General features: G+C 38.8%; 2 protein-coding genes across 5 annotated transcripts in view; one reads left to right on the top strand and one right to left on the bottom strand.

The window, feature by feature from the left end:
- The window catches only part of FBXL13 (F-box and leucine rich repeat protein 13), a 72,725-nt gene extending 58,909 nt beyond the window's left edge, over positions 1-13,816 (bottom strand). The window contains 6 exon segments of the mRNA XM_048301890.1: positions 6,203-6,246; positions 6,907-6,977; positions 7,229-7,309; positions 8,949-9,016; positions 10,485-10,652; positions 13,760-13,816. Coding sequence (XP_048157847.1) covers positions 6,203-6,246; positions 6,907-6,977; positions 7,229-7,309; positions 8,949-9,016; positions 10,485-10,652; positions 13,760-13,816 — 489 coding nt within the window.
- Positions 13,817-14,216: 400 nt separating this feature from the next.
- Positions 14,217-24,020, top strand: ARMC10 (armadillo repeat containing 10). 4 transcript variants are annotated; one of them, XM_048301161.1, is made up of 6 exons: positions 14,316-14,450; positions 16,032-16,177; positions 18,006-18,140; positions 19,415-19,591; positions 20,600-20,671; positions 21,849-24,020. In XM_048301161.1, the coding sequence occupies exons 2-6, from the start codon at positions 16,061-16,063 to the stop codon at positions 22,098-22,100; spliced, it is 753 nt and encodes a 250-aa protein (XP_048157118.1). In that variant the 5' UTR covers positions 14,316-14,450; positions 16,032-16,060; the 3' UTR covers positions 22,101-24,020. The 4 variants fall into 4 exon arrangements, with proteins under 4 accessions (XP_048157116.1, XP_048157118.1, XP_048157119.1 ...); XM_048301162.1 differs by lacking the exon at positions 14,316-14,450 and adding an exon at positions 14,458-14,602; XM_048301158.1 differs by lacking the exon at positions 14,316-14,450 and adding an exon at positions 14,510-14,820.
- Positions 24,021-25,075: the final 1,055 nt, after the last annotated feature.

The following is a 25,075-nucleotide window of genomic DNA, read 5'->3' as shown; positions in this document are numbered from 1 at the left end:
ACTGGACTAAATTCTGTCACTAAACAATTTGCATGCTGGTATCATTGAGAATGTTATTTTATCCTGTGATATAAAAGCCAAAACCATGACCAAAATACTTTTTATTCTTGGCCAGTTGTTCTTTTCCATCACCAATCTAGAAAGTAAATTGTTCTCACTCATAATTACACAGTCATTTTCTAAACCAAAAGAAATCACTCTGAAATTGTTATAGGCTGCATCAACAATTTCAATCATGTATTATCCTATTAAATAATAAATGCATTGTAGTCTCAAAACATCAAAATACAACTTTTTTTTTGAAAATAAAAACATTTTCCTTTTCTTATTATGCATTTGAATTCGATTAAAGTGTAGGCTAGAAAAGAGTCAATCAGTAACATTCTCCTGCTTCAGAAATACTGTGCCAGGAATCAAAAACATTTCTTGGGATCTTGCCTAGTTGTAGCAGAGGAGTTTTTTTCTCATGAGAACACTTCCGAGCTGTTTTCAGACTCTTCATGACAAAACAGACGAGTAATAGTTGGGATGCAGGTGATTCCTAATGAATCAAGTACACTTTCACACTAGCACTAAACCTCTCACATGGATCATAAAAGCTTTTAGTTTTCCTGCCCCACTTCTCTGCTTAGAGGAGCACAGAGTCATATTGAGAAATATATTACTGACCTGAAACTATTGCAAAATGCTGCCACAAAGGGAATTAACCTCCAAACGCTCAGTCACATGTACTTCCATGCGTAGAATCGGGAAGAACTAAGATGCTTTTTTTACATCCAGAAGGACTCTGATTTGGCAGTAGAATCAAGTACCAATTACTTGTGAACACCACATTAGTATCTTGGACCACACTTAGTTTTTGGGGGCTTTTTGATTGGTTTGTTGCTGTTGTTTGGTTTTCTGGGTTGTTTTTTTTTTTTTGTCAGTGAGCCTCTTGTTGGAGGCCAGTAACTAGCAGTTTAGTCTAGGGGTCAGTACTGGGTTGAGTCATGTTTAACATCTTCACTAATGACCTGGACAATGAGACAGAGTGTACTCTCAGCAAGTGTGCAGATGACACTGAATTGGGAGCACAGTGTCTGATACACCAGAGGGTCATGCTGCCATCCAGAGGGACCTTGACAGGCTGGAGAAAGGGGGTCCATGAATTTCAACAAGCAAAATCCTACATCTGGGGAGGGACAACTCAAGGCACCAGCACATGTTGGGGGCACCCATCTTGAAAACAGGCTGTCAGAAAATGACCTGGAGGTCCTGGTAAACACCAGGTTGAACCTGAGCCTGTGATGTGCGCTTGTCACAAAGAAGATGGGTGGTATCCTGGGCTGCATTAGGAGGAGTGTTGCCAAGAGATCCAGAGAGGTGATCTTTCCCCTCAGCACTAGTGAAGCCACACCTGGAGGACTGTGTCCAGTTCTGGGCTTCCCAGTACATGAGAGACATGGACATATTGGAGAGAATCCAACAATGAGCAAAAAGATGGCTAAAGATTGGAGCGTATTCCTTATAAGTGAAGGCTGAGAGCTGTGACTGTTCATTTGGAGAAGGCTCAGGGGGCTCCTAGCAAGGTATACAAATACATGATGGGTGCAGGGGCAAAGATGGAGCCGAGTTCTTTCAGTGGTGCCCAGTGACAGAGAAGACAAAAGGCAACAGGCACACCCTGAAACACAGGAGGTGCCATCTGAACACCAGAGAACCCTTTTATACCATGGGGGTGACTGAGCACAGGTGGCCCAGGGAGATTGTGGAGTCTCTGTCCTTGGGAGATATTTATTCAAAAGCCATCTGGCCACTGTTCTGGGCAAACAGCTCTAAGTGGCCCTACTTGAGCTGGAGGTCAGACCAGGTAACTCCAGGGATCCCTGCCAATCTCAACCAGCCTGTGACTCTGTGATAATTATCTCAGTGGAGTTGGATTCTGTCATTCTATATATCTAACCACATTTGAATTCCAAACTCATTGGCTATATTATGGCATTTCACACACAATATAAACCATTCTATGGCATTATAGCAATGCTCAGTCATATGGATATCGCTGGGCCTGGAGAGCGGAATGAAGGAAGGAAGGCTGCATTTGCAGTAATTTCACAGATCTCATATTCACATTTCTACATTATAGCTGAACATACAGAGGAGAACATAGGTGACAAAATGGGACAACAGCAAAGCATAGAATGAAGATCAGTTTGAAGAGAGAATTACAATTAAGAAAAAGAAGTAGTACTTACTGATACTTTAACGCTAGGCCAGTGAAAAGAACAGCAGCCTCAAAGATTCGAACATAACACACATGGATGTCACTTCTGCATAATAGTTACCACATGCTTACATTCTAAACTGTCCCATATCCATAACCATTTTCAGTACTGGATTACTACATCATATGCTGAAGTATCTGATAAGCAACACTTAAAATGTGCAATTCTAAGTATGAAGAAGAAACCAGAAAGGAACACAGTTAATAACATCCCTCGTCACTTTTCCTAAAGCAAATTTTATATAAGAAAACATTTATGCTTGTAATGTAATTTCTGTTATAACTTTACAGTAATACACTAAAGCAATAGTTTAAACTTGATACGGTAATTGGCTGATAGCAAAAATACAAAAACACTTTCTAATTTTATCCCGTGTCCTGTCATTGAAGAGAATTTTTTCTTACACATTTGCAAAGAACTTTGCACTTAAGATATGTACGTTAATAGTAAGATGTCAGCGTGAAAACACAGCAAAGATGCCACTGGGGTTTACAGAAGAGTATGTCCCCATTAGCTACACAACTTTCCATACGCTGTAATTTCATTAGCTACAGAGGGAAAAATCAGGTAGGAAAATTGCTAATAATGTCTCTGCTGAGATGCTGTGCCAGCTAGCACGCTGTCCCGAGCACCAGGCAATCTTCTGCCTGCTCCGAATGGGGGTGGATGGAGCCAACCCCAGTGCAGGAGGGCAGGCGAAGCTTCGGGTCAGGTTCACCTTGCCCAACGATGGCAAGGGTGCGAGAAGGAGGTAGGAAAGAAGAGCAGGAACTTCTTTGTGAGGGGCAAGGATTCATTGGAAAGCAAAATCCACGGAGAAAAGCCGAAGAAACATGGCTTGCAGGGAGTTTTGTACTCTCACGATCAGGGCGTGGAAAACACACAGTAACCAATGGAACATCAGCCAGAGGGTGTTACCGAGGTGGGGAGAAGGAATTACAGCACATGGGAGAAGGGGTAGGCAGGGAGGAAACAAGGACCAATTAACAACCAAAGAACATAGAACTCTCTGGAAATACAACCAAAAATGAGAAATAAGGGGAGGGGAGGGCTGTGGCCAATGGTAAGGCACGGATTTATGTATTTTTCACAGCCTTTTGAATGCTCAGGGCTTTTGGGCTGGGGCAGCATCAAACCAATGGACCTTTGGGTCCACTTGATCCAGCTGTTCCTGGCTTTGGCCATCGTTCACCGCAACATGTGTCTCTTCCCACTGGCGTTATTTGCATAGCTAATACCTTCAGGGAATTTTCCTGCTCCTCAAAGTATGCTGCTGTTCAACAAGCTATCTCTGTTCACTGCATATAAACTTCTTAAAACAGCTTTAAAAAGTCAGGTTTTCTGGATTTATGTTCTTACCATAGAATTTTTGAAACTTGCTACAGCCATGATAATTTTAAAGATATTTAGGTGGTTCAGAATGCAATTGGAGTTTACAAAGATTTTTTAAGGTACAGAAATGTGTAGGCCCTTTTCAATACCAAGTTCTTCTTGTACATCTCTTCAAAGACCTGCATCCATGACAAATATAGTTGGCTCCACCATGGGCTTCTCTAACCAAAAATCTGTTTAATTTGGACATGTGGATCATTTCCTTAACTTCAAACTCCACCTAATTTAAAACTCTGTGTCAAGACCACAGCAGCCACCTTTAAAACACAGCAATCATTTTCTGTCGATGACTCAACATCAGGGTACTGTGGTACCACTGACCTTTTTTACGAAACTGTAATTTACAAAGCAAATGGTTTCCATCTGGCCCTGAGGACAGATCTTGTCCAGCCATAAGTATAAGCTGACTTTTTTTTTTGCACAGGAGCAGAACAGAAAGATGCAATAAATGATAGTGTGCTAATAATGATATTTACTAAATACCCAGTAATTTTGAAATGATCCACCAGCAAACATCATCTACAGTGCCAGAGACAATCAAGTTTGCTAACCATAAGTTCTAGAACTTGGAAAAGTCCAGGCATGCTTTATTTTCCAAGTCTGTGAATGCTCAGAGCAAACACAGATTTGGCCTGGAGGAGACAACAGCCAGTAACAACCCCCTGTTGAAGGAGACGGTATCTACATACTGGATCCACCAAAAAGAGAACATGAGGATTCAGAGGGAGAGAAAGGAAAAGAGAAAAGAGCTCTGCCTTTCTGCAGCAAATGGTTAGGCACTCAGCTAGAGAAAACCTCTGCTCTGTCTTCTAAACAGAAGAGCTCGTTCTGCATTTCCCATACTGAATAAAATAGTGACAGCTCAAGAAAAAAAATCAGGTGACAGCCACACTGTCTTGGGGTGACTTTATGATACGTATCCCATATTGCTGCCCTATGCCCAGAAATTAATTTTTGTGCCTTTCTATGCCTTTAAACTGGGCCTGAGAGGGGGAAGGAAAAACTGAGCAAAACCTTTTCAAAGCAGTTTGCAGCTTGTTCAAGGTCACACCGAGATAGCGACTTTTTTTTTCCCAGCTGCGGCAGGGGAGCGAGGAAGCGCCCGGCTTGCGGCTGCCCAGTCAGCTTTTGGCCAGTTGTTCAGCTTCTTTTTCTCCAGAGAGAGACTGAGAGTTCAACTTTTTCCTTCCCTGGAATTTCAGATTTTCTCCCTTTTCTACTGGACCGCTCCAATATCAGAGCACATCAGGAGGACTTTCCACGGGGCACAGAGGGCCTGGCCCTGGGCCAAGCCCCAGCTCCGAGGAGACCAAAGGGAGGACTCTAACGCTTTCCCAGGATTTTTCTCCACAGTGAGATTTTATTATTTAGCATTATTATAATATATATAATATATATAATATATATATATAATATATATATATATATATATAATATATATATAATAGATATATATATAATATAATATATATAATATATATCCTTTTCCTGTGTGTTTGTTAAATAAATAGTTTTTATCTCTTTCACTTTCCTTTGAGGAAAATTTATTTTCCCCAAACCTGGTGGGGGAGGGGTGGTGGTGACCTGCCTTCTCTCAGAGGATATATTCCTACATTTGGCCAAACCAGAACACACACAGATTTTCAATTCTCTCTGGATCAAGGGAGATGCAATTTTTAAAATACAAAATGGATGCATTTCAGCAGGCTTCCTGCTTTTCTGTAATAATTTTTGTTCCCTCTGCACTTTACACATAAATAAAGCCATTATTTTGAACCTTGTCCCAAAGTTCCACAGTCCTAGCTGCCAGCACACATCCCAGGGCATGGCAAATTACACCAGAAATGTATGTTTAGGTGACTTATTTGCGCCCAAAATGTCTACAAAAGTATATACAATATAAAAGTACAATTTAAAAATGACTCAGTTATATGCATTCTAATCAAATTATGGAAGTCAAACCAATCAGTGCAACTGCTATTAAGAATGTACAGAATTTGAGACTGTGAGACTATTATTCCCTGAGAATGCCCTGGTAAGTTCCAGAAGCAAGACATCTTTAGCCAGCCCAGTCTAGTCAGACTAAAATTTTAAGTATTTTAAGATACCAGTTTTTCTTCTTTCTTAGTTTGATTTTCACTCTATCCTCACCTCTCATCATGCATTCCATCTAATTGAAGCCAACAAGTCTGTGATCCCTCCTGTTTTATCCCTATCACTGCACTCTTCACCTCCCAGAAAAGCATCCCAACTCTTTCCACCCCGTTCTTCTGACATACACTCCATTGCCCTAACACCTCCCAACCAGCATCACTGTTCAGTGTTGAGAGAAGAGTACCAGCACCATCTGTCCTAGCAAAGAATACAGGGACCTGTCTCTCTGGGCACTCATGGCATCAAGCTGTCACAGCTCAACAAGTGGATGGAATCCTGCAAAAAGACAGCTGGATAAATGGTTGGACCAAGAACATTTAATTTATACAGCATAGCTTTCTATTATATACTCTGCATTTTTTGTGTCATACAGAGCAGCTACCTAGACTTACATGGTTTTTTTCCTTGTCAGTCTACACCCACATGTTCCACTTCTGTATTGTAGAAACCCAGAGTGCCGAGAATATTTATCTGCCTGTTTTAAAGGGTTCTTAGCCCCCTGAACACCACTGTTTTAGCCTCCAACCTTGGAAAAAATTACCAGTGATCAGACAAGAACTAGAAAATACAGTGGTGTGAATTAGGTGATAGACTACTATGTAAGATTGTCACAGGGTGAAAAATTTAGAGGTTTTGGGCTTCTCTTTGTACTAAATAGATAAGAGTAAAAAATATCAAAATGGAGGATTGTTGTTGTTCTCTAAACCTTCTTCTCCTTCTTCTACTACTCCATGTTCTGCAGTAAAAGTAGTTTGGAATGATTGGATAGAGAATTCTGCAGTTCCTGCCCATGTTACTGAATAATTGGTAGGAAAGTGAAAATAATATACGTTTTTAGTAACTATTGGTTAAATTATCTTTAAAAGGCTGTGTAAATCTTGATAATTAGAGACTTCTCTCCTGCTTTCTGTGCTCTATGCTGTATCTGGGTCATGCTAGTGGCTCTGTTCCTCTGATAAGACTTAATAAACAACTATCCGGCAGCATTGAAACTCAAGGAAAAGTCTTGGTTTATCTTTGAAAACTCCTTGCAAGGACTTGTAGAAAATTCTCTCTCATCAGGAGGGATTTGATTTATGGCATGGTTCAGTGTCATGTATAATAACTCTTAATATTTGTACATTTAATGGATTTATCCTATAGCCATTTTCTGTTACAGTGGGGATTCTGTAACACACGTGTACCAAACCAGGAGTCCTGTGGAAAGGAAATACATATGGACAGTTTCTTGGTAGATGTTTCAGAGATGTTTATTTCTCCAGCCGCATGGCCGGGGCTCTGCCGAGGAACTGAGGCAATCACGGGACCCGAGGGTCCTTGCCCGCGCAGGGAACACAAAACAACCCATGGGGAACAAGGCTGACCAGGGGCAGGGAAACCCCGTGTCTGTGCCCTCAGGGCCTCTCTCCCAGGGCTACATGGCAGGGGGAGGAGACCCCGACAATCTTCCACTGGCTTTTTTCTCATCCCTTTTCAGCAAATTATATTTTATCCATCCTCTGACCTGTAAAACAGAATGAGTACTTTAATACAGTTTCTGACCTGAAGTAAAATCCACAAAATTCTGCAATTTGCTGTAACATACAAAGCAGTCAAGCTCAACAATATAAACTTCTGAATACAACTGATGTTTATTATGTATAATTTAAATAAAGTACACATTGATAGTATTTTTCAGTAGCAATTCATTCACACATTTTAATAAAATTTCTACCTGGTTGTAATTTTCTGAAGTATCAAGCAATAAAAATTTTCTTGCTTCCACCGCCATAGAGTCCTGCTGATGTCATCTGTACTTTATTACAGTACAGACCTGCACTTACGGGAGGACGTTTGAGTGTTTGTAGAAAATAATTTAAAAGTGCTAGATACATTCATTTACTTAAGTGGTATTCATATTTCCTTGGCAATACAAAACCCCCCAATGTAACAGAATGCAAATTCAATTTGTATCTTACCAATTTTAACCTTTGGTAAAAGTCCCATTTTCCTTCCAGGCTAAGCAATAAGAAATAATTAGATTCAGAGCAAAAATGTATTTCAAATGAGTCATATATTGCTGATATATTAAAATACACTGTCTCTCTGTATCTGACTTGCTGAATGAATTAGACTTTCCATGGCTACTTTCATTTGCCAAAATCTCCCGCGTTTCATATAAAAAAAAAATCATATACTCAGGAGAAATTATAAATGGAACATGCCATTGTTTCAGTCCAACTTCTGTGATAATTAAACAAAACTCTTAGCTGAGACAATCTTAGAAAGGCTGCACTGAAGAAAAAATGAATAATCTTCCATGTCCCTGTTGTATAAGACAATAAGATTAAAAAAAAGGTGGTGGGTTTGCATTTTTTTTGCAGGAAGGGCTACTGTATTAGGAAAGTATTTGTCGTAGAAAGGATTAAGAAGTACTGGAATAAACTGCCTACTGAGATTCATGTGTGTCCAGCACCTGTGATTTTTAAAATGACTAAAAACACCCTGGACAAATGTGCACCAAGGTTAACCACAGCACAGCTTGAAAATATTCACCTCCTTTCCAGTTCTGTGATTCATAGTAAGGATTTACACCAGTGTTCCTAACAGAGTTGTACCTCCTATGTAATAAGCACGGTATGCTTTTCAAAACAAAATAGCCCAGCTTACCTAATTCTAAATGGACGGTCATCAAATTTTATACACATCACAAAGAAATCAGTGGACGTGTTTATTTATTGTGATTATCCTATTTTAAAACATATTTATGTATAATACCCATTTTTCAAAGGAAAATTTGGATTACATAAAGTATGATCTTCCTAATTCCAAGCACAGAAGACCAAAGAAAGAGCATAAGAGAACACAGATTGTTTACTTTCAGACCTAAATGAAAATTGTCCTTTTATTTCTGGGTATACCACCATATTCCTCACAAACAGAGCTGATTAAAGTACAGAAATGCCAGGTCTGGAACAGGCAGAAACTCAGAACTGGCTGGTTTTAGTATATAATAACATTAGAGAAAATTAATACCAAATCTAAGTTTCTCTCTTTATGTTGTTGTGTTAAAAACAACCTTTTCCTCCCACAAAGAACAATAAATATTGCTTTGGTAAAAGATTTTTCCTGAGGTATGTGTAAAATACATATCATTACCCCAAATAAGGCTTAATTAAGTTTCTGCTGTAAAAGTCCCATTCTTTGGCACATAATTCTTTAGTCATCTAAAAAGATAATTTATGGCAGTACACAAAGTAGTGCTGTTTTATAAATGTTTTTAGTCACACAAAAAAATTAAATCTTGTCTTTTCCATGTTGACTGTTGCAAATTAGAGGATCTAATTTAAAGTGATGAACATTCAAGCATAACTTTCTTTGTATAGTTAGAAGTACTTCACTACCAAATGGCACTTCTGTTTTTACACAGAGAAGTTAAAGCAAAAGTTAAATTAGCATACAAACCAGAACTAGTTTGTGTGCTTGAAGGAAAGCTCAAAACTGAAATTCAAGCTTTCATCCCTCATATCCATTCTTTTATTGATCAGTTGTATTCAGCTATTTAACATAAATACTTTAGTTACTCTTTGCAAAAATTGTTTCAAGACTCATTGTTATGTCAGCCATTTACCATATGATTCTAACTGGTATTTTAATAAACCTATCTGAACTTCTACAGAACCAAAACTGTGTAACACTATGGGCTAAGAATATCACTGTGAAAGAAAATATGATCCTTTGAAAGCACAAATAGCAATTGGCCTCAGAAAATACTGGGGATTATCTCACATATTGCTCTCATATTTCCTGAGAAAATCTATGAGAGGATTTGACTGCAACAAGTTTGTATATGTATACATGTACTGTGTAAATCAACCATTCCACTCTTGGACTGATCTGAATACTAATTGAATAGTTTGCAAAAGAGGAAACAGCTGAAATGCAACTGCTGTGAACTCAGGACAGCTGTACTAGCAGAAGATAAAATTGAGTACAGTTACAAAGAGGTAATTAAGAGAAAAATCCAGTCACTTTGCATGCCAACTTACTGACTCAATTGTTTAGTGAGTGGATCCAAAGATTAAGGATTTATTATTCACATCCTATTGAAAATTTCAACCACAAAATTGCACAGAATATTAAAGCAAGAAATACTACATTATTTTCTAAAATTCCAGTGTAAACAAAACTAAATCCTTGGTTTTTTTTAAATCTCATGTTATGCTGTCTTCATTTACAAGGGTGAAAGAACACACAGAGAACAGAAAGCATGAGAAATATCTCACTTAATGATGCAGTGCTTGAGGGCCATATCCCTGGTTCATATAGGTAAATATACTGTGGACAACAATGAAGTTGAAACAATTAACATCACCTCAATTTTGATTACCACAAAAGTAAGCATTTAATATATCAACTAAACAAAAAGGAGCACTAAGTGGAGGTTATATTCATTAAATATTCTGTAGATAGAAAAACCCACAAACAAACAAACAAAAACCCAACCCCCTCCAAACCCAAAGATATAAAAATAAAATACTTTCTATGTTTTTAGAGCTACTGTCTTACAGTATTTGCAATATCATATGCCATTAATATTTGCAAAAAAACCAGTATCATCATTTAAGTTGCAGTGTACATAGTAGATGCTGTACCATTAGCATGTTTTAAAAGTCCAAGTGCAATATTATAAACCACATAGCACACACACTGGGAATAATTTAGTATGTATCATAAGGAAGCATCTAATCCCTTTGCCATTATTTCTCTGAGCTTTTCCTCTAAAAATGTGAGTGGATCTTCTGGATGAGCAATAAATACGCCACAAAGCAGCACCCGCGAAAAGAAACTGCAAATTAACTCCTTGTATTAACAGCAAAGTAGCACCTAGTTATGAAGCTGCTAAAATAAACAACAGTTTACCAGAATCTTTTAAAGTACTGAAAAACAGAGGCATTTCTTTTTATCATTTCCCTTTCATTCAATTTTTAAAGGTAATATTGCATGTCTCAGCATGTTTCCATTGCTAGACTTCTAATTACTGGGTATAGCATAGTAAAATATGTGGCATTTCCTTAGCAATTCCTACTAAGAATGGCATTGCTTTTAGTGTGCATTTAAAAAAGAATATATATAAGATTGGATAATTTTATTTACTTAATGAGAAACAGAATTTAAAACAAGTTTAATATTGTGAGGTAAAGAATATGTTGAATGGTACGTTGGGCAAAAATTGATCTTGTAACCAATACTGAAAACAAAATGCAGCTTAAAAAATATTTGCTTTTCAAGATTGTTTTATCATACAATTTTACATTATCTTTTAGTAACAATGCACAATAACCAATGAACCATTTTTCTCATTTGTCCTTTAGCTATCGTCAGCCAAAGGATGCGGATCATTTACTTTTGGAGTTTGAGCTTGCATACAGCAAGAACATTCCAAGTATATTAAAGTATATGGGCAAATTGCAGTTATTTAAGTGAATATTTAATGGAAACTATAAACAAAAAGTTCTTGTGCCTGGTAAAAATGTCAAAATGTGGCATGCAATACTACTTTCCTTTCAAGACATGGCCTCTTGCTGTTATTAAATAATTGTGGAGCTTGTGCTTGAATCCTTTTCAGGAAGTATGGTGGAATGACAAAGTAAAAGACGAAGGCTCTAAATCAAACCCATGTTGTGGGTAAAGAGCAAAATTCACGCACAACATAGGGGCAAGAAAAGGCACCCTGTCAAGTGGGCCCTTGCCCCGCAGAGGCAGGGAGCAGGGCAGATAGGTAGAGGGAACAGCTCTAGAGGCCCTCCACACTTTAATCAGAATACTGTGTAGAAAGAGAATCAGACAATAATGAAAATGGGAGGGATCTCCGAAGGGTGTTGAACAGAAGTTGCTGGGATGCCCCATTACTGGAAGTGTTCAGAGTCAGGCTAGACAGGATTTTGAGCAGGCTCATCAAGTGAAAGAAAGGTGTCCCTGCCCATGGCAGGGTGGTTACACTAAATGTTCTTTGAAGGTTCCTTCCAACCCAAACTGTTCTGTATTTCCATGAATCTAAGTCAAGACCAATATGAAAAGGTGAAGACAAAATGAAAGTCCATTGTCTTCACTTTAGACATCAGAATATTTACAACACTAAAATCAATTCCAATTCCAACCTTAGCATATTTTTATTCTTCTTAACAGAAATGTAATTTGCAAGGTGTGGCTGACGGTTGACTATGTTAAAAAAATATAAATGCATCACTTATCATTGTAATTCATGACATGCAATATTTTAAATAATAAACAGCTACATTGTTTTCCTCACAAATTTTCCTATGGGCAGATTCCCAAAGCCATTCCCAACGTTGGCCAGCTACTCCCTCTGCTGGATTAACCCAGTACGTGACTGCCATATTTTATTTCCAGTATTGTTTGCCTTTCTCCCCTCCTTTTTCAAACAAACAGGGAACTTCTTCTGCTTTGGGTGTTATAAAAGTTCTCCAACACAAGAAATCCAGAATATCCAGTGATATACTGGAACGCAATGCCTCGGTTTAACATTTGAGAATGTTACTTACTTAAATAAGGAAGGAATTGTAACACCCGGTCTTGCAATCCTCATTCAAGTACTCTTCAGTGATGCTTGGACTAGGTGTAAAACTGGAAACAATCATGTCAACTATGCCAAGCAATTAGATCTGTACAAGTCTGGATATTTCTATTAGACTTCTACAAGTCTCTCAGCAATCTGTAAACATCCATCAACAATGTTGTCACCCATTCCTCTTAAAACCACTTTAGCCATTTACCCTTCATGGCAAAATTAATTTGGGTCACAGGGCAGAAAAAGGCCAACTCTTCATCCATATTTAATTCTAACATTGTAAGAATACACCTACTAACTACAGTGAAGTTGTCACACATGAGTGTTTGCAGGATTACAGTTTACCTGACTTTTGATGAATATTGTTTAAAAGTAAATCTGGATCAGAACAGATAGAAATTAGACAGGAAGGAAATTCTCAGATGCAGCAGGGAATCTGAAATTATTTGGACAAGATTCCTTGGACTCCAACTGGTTTGGACCATGTCCATAAAAAGACTTAAGCAAATGGCCATTTTAGAACTCTATATCCTTAATTTTGAGACTATGTGTTTAAGTGTTCAAAGGTCTCATCTTAGCTTTGATGTTCCTTAATAAAAGGACCAGTATCATCTCATTTATCTTCACACCAAGCACACTGTAACTTCATAAAGAAATTAAAATATAAGAACATTAAATAAGAAATATGGCTAGATATCAGCAAGCAACAACCTCTAAGAAACAAGAAAAAAAAAGGATAAGATCTTACAGAGGATAATTTTTAACTGGTTCTTTTAAAAAGAATCTTCCTTTAATCTTATCCTTAATTCTTTATTTTTTAGTTCATTAACTTAATGGCATTGCTGCTATAATGCTGTTATAGCTATAATGCTATAACTTTTGCTTGGAAATGTAGATATGAGCTGTTTTTTAAGTGCTGAATCAAGGAATACACCTCATTCAGACACATATTTTGGTTTTCTGTGCTCAGAAAGCAAAGAATGATCTAGAGACAGACTCCCAGGAGAAGTACTCAGTCAACATGGCAGCAACGCTCTGTAATTATTCTAACTGGCTCAAGATTTCTTTATTAGTATTTCCATGGAAATCCTGGCTGTAATAGCTGATTGCAAATGGGATCTATTTTGGTAGCTTAAATATATCAGGATATCTCTTAAACTTGCATTTATGCATTGTGCCTTTTTTTGTTTGAAGGAAACTGAAAAACAGCTGCTGCAGATTTGGTAACAAGCAGAGGTGAACGTGACAAACAAGGAGGAAACGACAGAAACACAGAGAATCACCTTACAAATTCTAAGGGCAAACCTACCAACCGTATTTCCCCCACAGTCCTTCATGCTGTGCCAGTTCTACTCTCTGATATTTTATGGAAGTGTACTCCTGTGCCAACAAGAATACCTAATCCACCAGTATCTGAAGCATGATCCGGTGTCATCTTTACGACAGGCCATTAGAAAACATGGATTGCACCCACTGCACTCATGTGGAAGGAATTACCCGTCTGGAATACAGAGGTGCTTCTGTAATTAACACTGAATAACTTAAACGTACCAGGGAAAGAGCCAGTGCAGTTCCCTGGGTTCACCTTCATTTCAATCTTCATTTTGACACAGATTATAAAGCAGAATTGCTTTGTTCTGTCTTGTTTCTGTACTTAAAGTTTTCATAAATCATTTGAAGCATGCTAGTGACAAAACGAGCAAAACAAAATCATGTCCCAGGCGAGCAGAGAGCAGTGTGAGGGGTGTGAGATGCCGCGGCCAGCGCTGAGGGGCACAACGAGCCGGGACCAGGGCTCTGCTGAGGGGCGAGGGGGGGACCCTTCGTGGGGAAGGGTGGCGCATGGCTCCCTGCCACAGATGTTACCGGGGCAGTTTGTGGTCCCACCGGCTGCAGTGGGACCAGGCGGCCGAGCACCTGGACACGCAGCGGGCGGCGGAGGGCCAGGGGCGGCGGAGACGACTGTCCCCCAATCTCGGGATGCTCCCCACTGCCCGCCAGGGGCTGCCATGGCGCAGGACCGCCCTTCCCGTCAGCGGGCCGCCTCCCCGAGCGGGAAGCCTGTTTCGGTACGCGCTGCGGGGTCGGCCCGGCCCGGGAGCACGGGTGATCCTTCATGTAAAACAGAAACCGCATCGCATCGTCGAAACGCAGCGGCGGGGCCTCTCCCGCGCCCCGCACACGGAGCTGTGGGCTCAGCATCCCTGCGGCACCTACGGAGGGAAGGGCAGAGCCGCGGCCGAGCCGCGCCGGATGGGGCGGTGGCTTCTGCGGGCGACGCAGCCGCGGCCGGGGCGATGTGGGAGCCGCGGGGCGCGGCAGTGAGGGTGGCGGCGGCGGCCCTGGTGCTCGGGGCTGGCGCCTGCTACTGCCTGTGGCGGTTGTCGGCGAGCGGGCGGCGGGGGCGGCGGGCAGCGGCTGCCCGGGGCCCGCCGGCAGGTGAGGGGCAGGGCAGGGCAGGGCAGGGCCCCTCCGGTGTGCGGCGGGGCCGGGGGAGGCTCCGCGGGACCCGGGGAGTTCCCAGCCCGCGGCCCTGCAGCGCGGCTCGGGGCCCGCTGGCGGCTTTGCGCCCTGCGAGAGGCGGTGCCACAGTCCTGCGCACCGGCCCTCCACAGCCATGCGGAGGTTTGGAGCACTCTGGAGCGTGGTTTATTTTTAGGAGAGCCTAATTTTCTTTTTTTTTTTTTTTTTAAGTGCCCCAAAGCGTACGTCAGATCAGTGTGTTTACTTACGTTATTGCAGCTGTGTTCCCCCTATAATCCAAAGCTAAACCAAGTGTTTAGACGAGGATGAAAAACAATTTTGTTTTTGAAGTGAGCTCTTGGATTATCATAATTAACTTTGACCTCTTTTTTTTCTTTACCTCCAAAGAACACTGTTGTTTGCCTGGTGTGATGTTGGCAGTAAAGCTGGGTAACTTAAAGCACTGGTTAGCTTCTCAGAAGTCATCTTCAGTCAGCTATGACTAGTCCAGCAGTCATAGATCGGGTCTCATGGCTCTTCAGCTGGCTAAATAGTTCTGCCTCCAACCTAGCCGAAATGGCCTTTGATGGCATTTGTTGCCCTTTTATAAAGGCCAGGTATTCCATCACATCATCCTGACTCAGAAGCAGCCCTCCTCTGTTGTTTGAGTGATGCCATGATCAGCAGTGTTCCCCTAACATTGTGGTTGTTACTTTGTCAAAGGACCTCAGGGTACTAGCACAGTGTCATTCTGGAAGTAGTAGTCTGTAAACTGGAAGTTTTATTTCCTACAGTGCCCAGACAGATTTCCACATTTCATTTCAGGGACACAGAACCACACCCGCCCCCCCCCCCCCCCCCCCCAACCATGTTTGGTGAATATTCCTAATAATTTTGAATAGCAAATTTGCTATTGGTTAAGCAGGAGGTAACACACCTCAATCTCTAATTGTGTGTTCCTTTTATTCTCCACTTTGAGAAGAGGTAATTAGAGGACTCTGGAAAAGAATGAGAATCTTAGTATTGTAAAACAGTCTTTTTACCATGACATGATGGTTGGGCACAAACTTAGAACAGTATGTCCTACAACTGAGAGCTAAATTTCAGCTTTGTAAAAAACATTAAGTAGCAACTAAGTGAAAGGTTTCAAACTTGGTATCAAGTATTTAATTTCTAAACATTGACAGACAGTAGTCCTCCAGTGTCAACCCATACCATGGATGTGGATGCTCTACAGAAACTTATTCATTTGCTCCAGGCCACAGATGATCCATTAATTCAAGAGCAAGCTTTAATCACTCTCAGCAACAGTGCTGCCTTCTCTGTAAATCAAGTGAGTATTGTTCTGTAGAAAACAACGTCCAATGCCAGCCAGTCTGACAGAGGAGAGCTGCTGTTTTGCTAAAGAGTGACACAGGACTGAACACTAGGATAGCTTGTGCTCTAAAATCCATTTAATGTCTTGCCTTAATTTCTGCTGGCCCAAATAATATAATTCACCAGCTTCACAGAATTTGTAGGGAGCTTTGGTGGGTTCAGTCTGGACCGGGCATAGACGGAGACGAGAGATCTCTGAAGTCAGATCTTGGAACATGCGGTTTATTGCAAAGGGCGTGGGTATAGGGGCACTGCTTAGAGCTGCCAGCCGCAGCTCGGAGCAGGCCCAAGAGAGCAAGATAGTAAGTAAAGAGAGAGAGAGAGAGCGAGAGAGGAATGAGAGTGAAGAAGTGAGAGAGAGTGTAGTAAGAGTGTGTAAGAGAGAGAGTGTAGTAAGAGTGTCTGAAGTCCTGGTTACAATACAATAAATCATCTTCTGTACTGAATATTCTAATTGTCACTAACCAATCTAATACAAGATACAAATCCTATAGCATTTACATACAGCCTATAAGAGTTCTTATATTACCATAGAGTGTTACATCTTAACTTCTAAAAACTACTCTTTGGACCCCTTCTGCTGAGCTAGTAGGGTCTGCTCTGACCCTTGGACCTGCCTGCAAGCAGAGGGTATTGTTCAATCAAGAGGGGATTACCTTCAGTCGGCCATACCATTGTTTTCCAGTTGTTCAGTAACTAAGACTTGGTAATTCAAAGGTGGCTTTCATTTCGATGTCGCTTATAGTTTTCATATTCCCAAAATCTTTTGTCAGGCAATCATATTTATAAGGCTTTCCTGTTTCATCTTCCCCAACAGAATTTATTGAATCATAATATTTGGACCACTTAAAGTCCATACAGAGCCCTGTACTTTCAAAAGTGCTGTAAATATATCTTTTGTTGCTTATAATTAATGAAAGGGTTGAACTGGAGGTTAAATACTACCTGGTCCAGATCTAAAATTTAGTGAGATAAACTGTTTTTTTAATCCCTCACGAAGTTATGTGCTGTTTGCACATTAGCAATTTTACAACTATCCAGGCATCATATCTCCAAATCATTTGGACATAGAATGCAGAAAAACTTTTGAGCTGGATGCAGATTTTCATGCCTTTTTAACAGTTTAACCTCCAAGGTCCTACCCTTTTTATTTTGTCCTTTCTGTTACTTATGACAGCCGTCTATTCTGGCTTCTCAAAACTGCTTTCTTAATATAAATCTCATAGAACAGAATGGAACTGGAGCCCAAAGTCCATTGGTCCATTTTTAATTGTTTTGAAAACAGTATTTTTTTTTTCAAAGACAGTTACAGTCTGAGTGAGAAAGATTAAAACACTAATAAAACCAAGTGTAATGGAAAAAGTTTCAGAACCTCTACTATAATAATATGAAGCTGAATCTTGAAGTTCTGTCCTGTTCAGTCAGGGCTTTTAGTTACTGTGATCTGGCTCGGCTATTCTATAAACTCATTATGCAGTAATTTCCTTTTATTCTTTATAATCCAAAGTGCTTTTAAGCATGCTTTGCAGATGAGATTTTAAAAGCAAAGGTGGTGGGCTGTTGTCAAATAACAGCAACTAATACTTTGTTTCTAAGCAGGACCCTTCTTAGTTTCAGTGGAAGCAATAAAGTAATATCTGCTAATACTCTCTTTAAACAGAGCAGTCAATTCTTGAATTCTTCATTCATATATTTCATTTTTGTTAAAATTGAGACTTTGAGGGAATGCTTCAGCATTTAAATTGAATTTTTAAAAATTTTATTAAATATCTTCTATATTTCAGGATATAATCCGGAATCTGGATGGTGTCTCTGTTATTGGAGGGATGCTCTCCAACTGCATTCCCAAAATTAAAGAAAAAGCACTAAATGCACTTAATAATTTGAGTATGAATATGAAAAATCAGGAGGAGATACAGGTAAGTTTCTTAATGGGAAAAATCAAAGTAACCAAGGCAAAGAGATAGTACAGGACCTTCAGCATATTTGTTAAATACAAGCCACTATGCCAAAATGCTTTGATGATAGACATACAAGTCAGCAGATCTGGATGATTGAAAGGATAACTTAGAAATACATTGCTTCACTGGCACTTACTTTTAAAATAAAAGACAGGAACCTATGCAGTTTGTGTTCAGATTCAGAGAATACTATTAAACAGAGACTGTGCTGCTAAAATTATAGCAAAATTATGTGAGGTAAGATGATTTCCAAATGTGCCTAGAACATCAACCGTGGCTGTTTAATAGAATGGATTGCACACTGAACTTGCCAGGACTCCTTAGGTGAGGGAAAAGAAAAGAGGAATTGAGCCCTTGGGTTTGTATGAGACCAATATTGCAGGTGATGCTTCCATCTTAAAAGAATAGTGTGTATAAATTATAACAAGTTCCACTGGTAAATACAGTACCTGCTATGGGTATGAAAGGATTAAGCATCAAGAAAAAAACCCAACCTATCTGATTAATCAATAGACCAAAAAATGTCCAAGCGGTGAGCTGAGGCAGATTTGAAGACTCTTACTAGTTTGTTTCAGTAGCTTGATAAAAAGGTAGTGTGACTGTATGTGGTGGTTTGTAGCATCTTTAGCAATGGGCAATTTTTATTAAGTAGTGCTTGCCAATATTTGTATAGGTGTACATAAGTAGAAAATAACTCCTTTGGTAAGGGCAAAATAATTTTCTCATTTAGGACTCTAAGATTCATTATAGACTGTCATCCAGAAGAAAAATTGGTAAAAATAGTTGTTAATGTCAGTTGTCATTGCTGTTCCTACAGAGTGTTCTAGTAAATGGGCCACATAGTTGGGAGAAAGGATTTCATTTCAAGGCTTGTCCTTAGATTGTTTTCAATATTTAAGATGTTAGTTATTTGTAAGTGATTTTTAAAATAACTCCTTAAAGCAGTTGTGTCACTTCTGAAATGGAGTCAAAGCACTTTAAGTTTTCAGACCAAGTTATACTTCAGGAAGGTCAGTGAGCATAATGCTGTGTGGTCTGCTTCTGTCATGCCAATAGAATGTTTGAAATATTCAAAACAAAAAAGTACTTGTTTCCAAGAACCTTCGCCATTCAGCCAGCAATGTTCAGGAAGTATTTATGTTACTGTAGCTAGGCCATTGATACTATTTGTTACAGAAAATATTCTTTTATCAAAAATTGTTCTCTCTTTATTTCCTTCCCCATTTCCCCAGGTATTTATTATACAAGTTTGTAGGACTGTTGAGTCAGCTCCCCTGAACTCTGATGTGCAGCTAGCTGGACTCAGGCTGTTGACAAATATGTCTGTTACCAGTGACTACCACCAAAAGATGATAAACTCAATTCCATGCTTTCTTCATTTGCTTTCAGAAGGAACTGAAAGGACACAGGTACTGGGTAGTGTTATTTTTACAAGCCATTTATGAAGCTACTTTACTTGTCTTGTTTCTTACTGGTTTTGTAAAATGGTTAAGACTGTGCTAAGAAAAACTAAATATTCATTAATGATACAGATTTTATGCACTAAAATATGGATCTGTATTAGCTTCACAATATAAATTCAAAAAGGGGGGAGGGAAGGAAACCGTGGTAGTGGAACCATTGGGCTGCAGCTCTACCAAAGCAGTGCAGGGTGCACTGTGATTGCCCTGTGCCTTTGCTGTAGCAACTCCAGAATTCTCTTCTGCTCTCAGCATTGCTACTGTATCACAGAGCAAGAACCTGAATGGGAATGGCTTCACTGATGCATGAATCTCTGTAGGGAAAGATGCTGAGCAGGGATCCTAAGTTATGGACTTTTGTTCGCTTATGACACCTCTTGCAACCTTAGTGATTGCAACTGGAAATTGTGCTTATTTGTGAATTATTGTGATATTGAAACAAGCTTCAGTTAGGGACCAAACTCAGCTTTTATTCAAGATGTTGTGGTACTGTCAGTATATGTGGTTGCTCTATCAGATCAAAACCAGTTTTCCAAAACACACATTTCCATTAAACAAAACACACCTATTGTACTTCAGTACAGTCAGTAATATGACCTCTTCCTAGTGTTTAAAGACTAGCACCACAAGGTCCAAGAAAGCAAAAAGGTGTATTTGTATATGATTTAGATAATTTTAAATGTAGTACTTAACCATCCTCTTTGTATTTAAAAAAATACTCTGCATTTGGCCTACTGGGATTTGTTTATAGATCTTGCCTTATTTTGATGTTTAAGTCACTCTGAACTTGCTCCTAACATGTCTATACCTTAGTTTTCCCTATGCCAAAATACTCAAGGTGTTAGTTAACCCATTCTACCTTTTCCTTCCCAAGTCAACATTGGCATTATTGATGCCCATTACAGCTGTACTTACTGTTTTGGAGCTTTTAATGAACTTGTACATTCCTCACTTCAGATTCAAGTTTTGAAAGTACTTGTGAACTTATCTGCAAACCCAGCCATGACAAGACATCTTCTCGGACCTCAAGTAAGATTCTTGCTGCTTCATTTTATTTTTAGCATATATATATATGTGTACCTGTTCAGATATTGCATGCACTAGAAGAATTGTAATATATTAGAAATATATATGCAATTCCAGAGCAAATTCTAGACACTACCTGGTTAAAATCAGTAGCTAAGTGCACATTCTTTCGTGGGCTGGCTTTATTTCACAGGGTAGTGTAATATGGATCCTGTACTTGTAGAGGAAGAAGCACAGGGCCTGTGCACTTGAAGAGGGTTGTATGTCCTGTGTACCATTCCAAATAATCAATGACAACTTGCAGAAGCCTGTTCTAACCTTCCCTTTCCACCAAAGGGGTAATGAACTTCAGTTTGTAGTATGTATAGGGAACCCAAAACTTCATTTCCAGACACACAGTCAGTATATAGATTGAAAATTATCAAATAGAAGCAGTAAGTGATCCTTCTCAATAGCTGTTTCTATAGCCAACATACTGTACCAAACCCAACCAAATTCCACTGAAATTCCCACTCCTTTACTCAAATAAAGACATAAAACTGTTGTCTCTAAGTGAACTTTCCCTGTGCATTTACTTATTTCTTCATGGAGAACTTTGTGTGACATTTGCTGTGCTGGCCTTGGCACACAGGTTTTTTTCAGTTTCATGTCCTCACACCAAAACAGTCAGGGGCTGGAATGGTGCTGCATCCTTGTCCCCCTCCCCAAAGTAACTTTCTTAAAACATGCAGTGGCTTTTATTTGTGAGCTATCTGCCATGAGCAAAGCTGGTCCTAGATAATGCTGTCTTTTCATTATTAAAACAAGGTTAGGGTAGCTAAATATTCAGTTCATTTTTTCATTTATCAGATACGCTAACGTAAAAACATTCAGGGCAAAATAAACATCACTGAGAAGGAAAGCAGACCTTCTCTTCCAAATGGGAATTTTCCAGACAGACACATTTTGGAGATTGAAAATACAAAGCATTTATTAGCCTGTTGATGCACAGGCCAGTCTTTTCTAAAGAGAACACATGCATACTGTGCAACTTTCTGACAGGAGTTCACAGCATACAAAGTTCTGGGATTTCATACATCTCTGGTTTAGGTGCACATTTTTTTCCATTTTCTAAAGTTAGATTTAGTTACACGTACTTACTGCTGGTGATTAAGTATGAATATATCCTTCAATATCCTAGGTGCCAGCATTGGTGTTACTTTTTGACAACTGTATAAACAGAGATATTCTGGCTCGAGCCCTGGCATTTGCAGCAAACCTGAAAAAGAACATGAATGATGAAGAAGGCACCATGATTGAGGAGTACAGCGAAGCCTCAGTTTTCTTCACGCTCTGCAGGGACTCTGCCCCGTTCGCTCAGAGACTGGCGTCTTTGCTGCATCACCCTGACGCGGAAGTGAAAGAACAAGTTGTGAGAATATTAACACAATAGTGTTGTTTTCTTAAAACAGACTGACCTGATGAAAATATCTAATCTTGGCAATGCTATGCTAAAAAAGCCTGCAACAAGCAAACAATACAACAATGATGGAAAAAACCCTCTCTAAATACTAGCATTTTACTAGGCATGAATTAATTACTACAGAAGAGAATGCAGTGTTTTTAATAGAGAGAGCATAACAGATAATTTTTTTACAAGCAAGAGAAAAGCAAAAGCTTAATTATTACTGATAAACCACTGCACAGTTGCTACATTTATGCAATGGGGACAAATAGTTTAAATTTAAAACATGAAAACATTCATATGTAAAATTAACATTTTAAATGGATGAGTGAAATGAATTAAAATATTCTTCACAATGTCAAAGACTTTTTTTTTACTTTTAAGTATTTCCAGCTGTTGAATAAATACCTCTTTAGAACTGTGCATTAAAGATTTAGCAGTTGGAGATTAGGCATTTGTATTTATCTATTAAATGGGTAAAGGCAAATCTTACAAAATATTAAATAAAAACAACACCAAACTATCATTGCCTTCCTACAGAATTAGTGTTTTCAATGAAAACTGCATACTAAAGTCACCCAGACTAGGTTTTTTATCTTACCTGCATGGAATTTATTCTAAAACTCCATTCTTGTATGCTTAGTATATCCATTCAATTTAGCCAAACTGCAGTGCAATTAACCACAACTGTGAAAGATTTCTACACTTGAACAAAAATTAAAAGGATTTTATATTGCTTTAAAATTGCTACTTTAAGGAAAGCAGACATATTTTAAAAAACATTTTATTAGGAGTCAAGGATTATCTGCAACTGCTATTCAGTATTTTCATTCTTATAAAAAAATGTCTACAACAGCAGTATCACACATTTTTACAAAAGCTTCCTATTCTGTAGCAGCCCTTGATCTTCCTTTCCTTGGACATCCTTACTCCTTTTTTTTCCTGCAACTGGAGCATCACCCCCCTAAAGTTTTAGTCATCAATCCAGCATTTATTCAAAATGAAGTGGAATCCATACAAACATCACTGTAAAAGAACCTGAACAGTTTTATTGATTAACAGAAAACATACTGGAAAATACTTCCAAAACCAAATTACTAAAAACTTCCACTACAGAGAAACTAAAACAGGTGTCAGATGTAAAGGCTAGGAAGTTTTCTATTTTGTACCATTTTTAAGAGAACTGTATCACCTAAACTGTTACCAAGTGCTTCATCTTTCTAATTTAGTATACTCACTCTGCTCTTAAGAAAACATTACTTTCTTCTCTTTCTGTAATGCAATAGATGCTTATTTTCAGAAGGTCACTTTGCATATAGCTAAAACTGCAAGAAAAGTATGACCTTGAAACTGTGACGCACCCATGCCCTGATCAATACACGGGTAAAGAAAGCTACATGTATCTAATTTATCCACATAGGTAGTTTTAGCTCACCAGGAATACAGTTAAGGCAGAAATAGAAGTTGGCACCATTCCCAGTCAAAACCTTGAGAATTGCTGCATTGACAGTGAACTTCCCTTTCTCCTTTCCACTGCTCCTAAAACACTGTACAGTTTGTAATAAGCAAGTTACATTACAATCCCTTTATGTTTTTCAACTTTTTGTAGATTTAATGTTTTTTTGCTACTGAATTTGACTAAAAAAAATAAAGACTAGGCAAGACACTAAGAATTTACCCCCTCTCCTCTCCTGACAAGACATTAGGACCAGTCTGTTCTAGGTATAGCTCATGCATGGTTTCTTAAGATCAGCAGCAGAGATGTCTAAATGTCCCTTTCCATGTTCTCCAACCTAAAAGTAAGTTTTTCAAATACCATCTTTTTGATAGAGCTGATCTCTTATCCTTTGCTTTGACAGCTGACAGAAAAAAGTGACTTTTTCTAAAAATACATGAGAATATGTTACAGTGTTGTCTCAGTTTTCTTTTTCTGGTATAGAAAGACCTATTTTTAAATGCTTTCTTCACAGAACAATGCTGTTGGGATGTTCTGGAATCATGCAAGGCTTTAAAATTCGTCTTTATGCAAAGATGTCTCATTTTTTTATCACCTACCCCACAACCTTGGTGGAAATCTTATCAGCACCAAGCAAAACATAACAGTCACCATTCTAGGTACAAATGTGAATTAATAGATCCAAACCAAAACGTCATTACTGACATTTAGTTTCTGATCCATGTAACTCCGTACTTCTCTGCTCTGTGGCTGCTTATCTAGCTATTCTGTATTTTAGTTTCACTCTAAAGTACATAATTTTACAGAATAATCTATTGATGATTATAAAAACAGGAAAAGAAAACAACCCACAACAAAACCAACCTTAATTTTAAACTTGACCTTCAAGGTACTCAAAACTTCTTGCAGCTTGGTGTTCTCCACAGAATTACACGTGTAAAATACATTGTATCACCCAAGTCTGTGGTTGAAGCTGTTGTGTAAATACAAGAGACTTCATCTGAAATACCCTCAACACTGAATAACAGGGTAGTTTTAACCCAGTTTTGAACAAACTCTGGTGAACACATCTAGATGATACTAGAATTAAGTTTTCAGACGAAAAAATCTTGATGTTTGTCAAACATGAACCCCACCAAAGGAAAGTAAGTAGCTTTTTCTTACGTATAATCTCTGTTCCAGAACCCTTTCTCAGAAGGAATTTTGACTAACTTTGCCTCTTTGTGTTGTTCTTTGTTGATATGAAGATCTTTAACATTTAAAATATTTATATTCAGAAGGCTTAAAAGTGATAACTGTCTACAGTTAAAAGATTACGTAGTTGTTCCTACCATGAAATCTCATTAACTGGCTTTAATTAGTTGCCAGAAGTTCAGGTCTTTAAATAATATATTTTTAAAAATATATTTATCTTTGTGGGATATGAAAATAAAATGTAGAGCAAGAGCAAAAAACACCCCCAAACCAACCCACATATCCCACAGACCAAAAGAAATCATAAACAAAA

This window comes from Corvus hawaiiensis, chromosome 4 (assembly GCF_020740725.1).
Source record: "Corvus hawaiiensis isolate bCorHaw1 chromosome 4, bCorHaw1.pri.cur, whole genome shotgun sequence".
Taxonomy (NCBI): Eukaryota; Metazoa; Chordata; class Aves; order Passeriformes; family Corvidae; genus Corvus; species Corvus hawaiiensis.
Note: the sequence above shows the minus strand (reverse complement) of the source record. Positions and strands in the feature narration are given on the sequence as shown.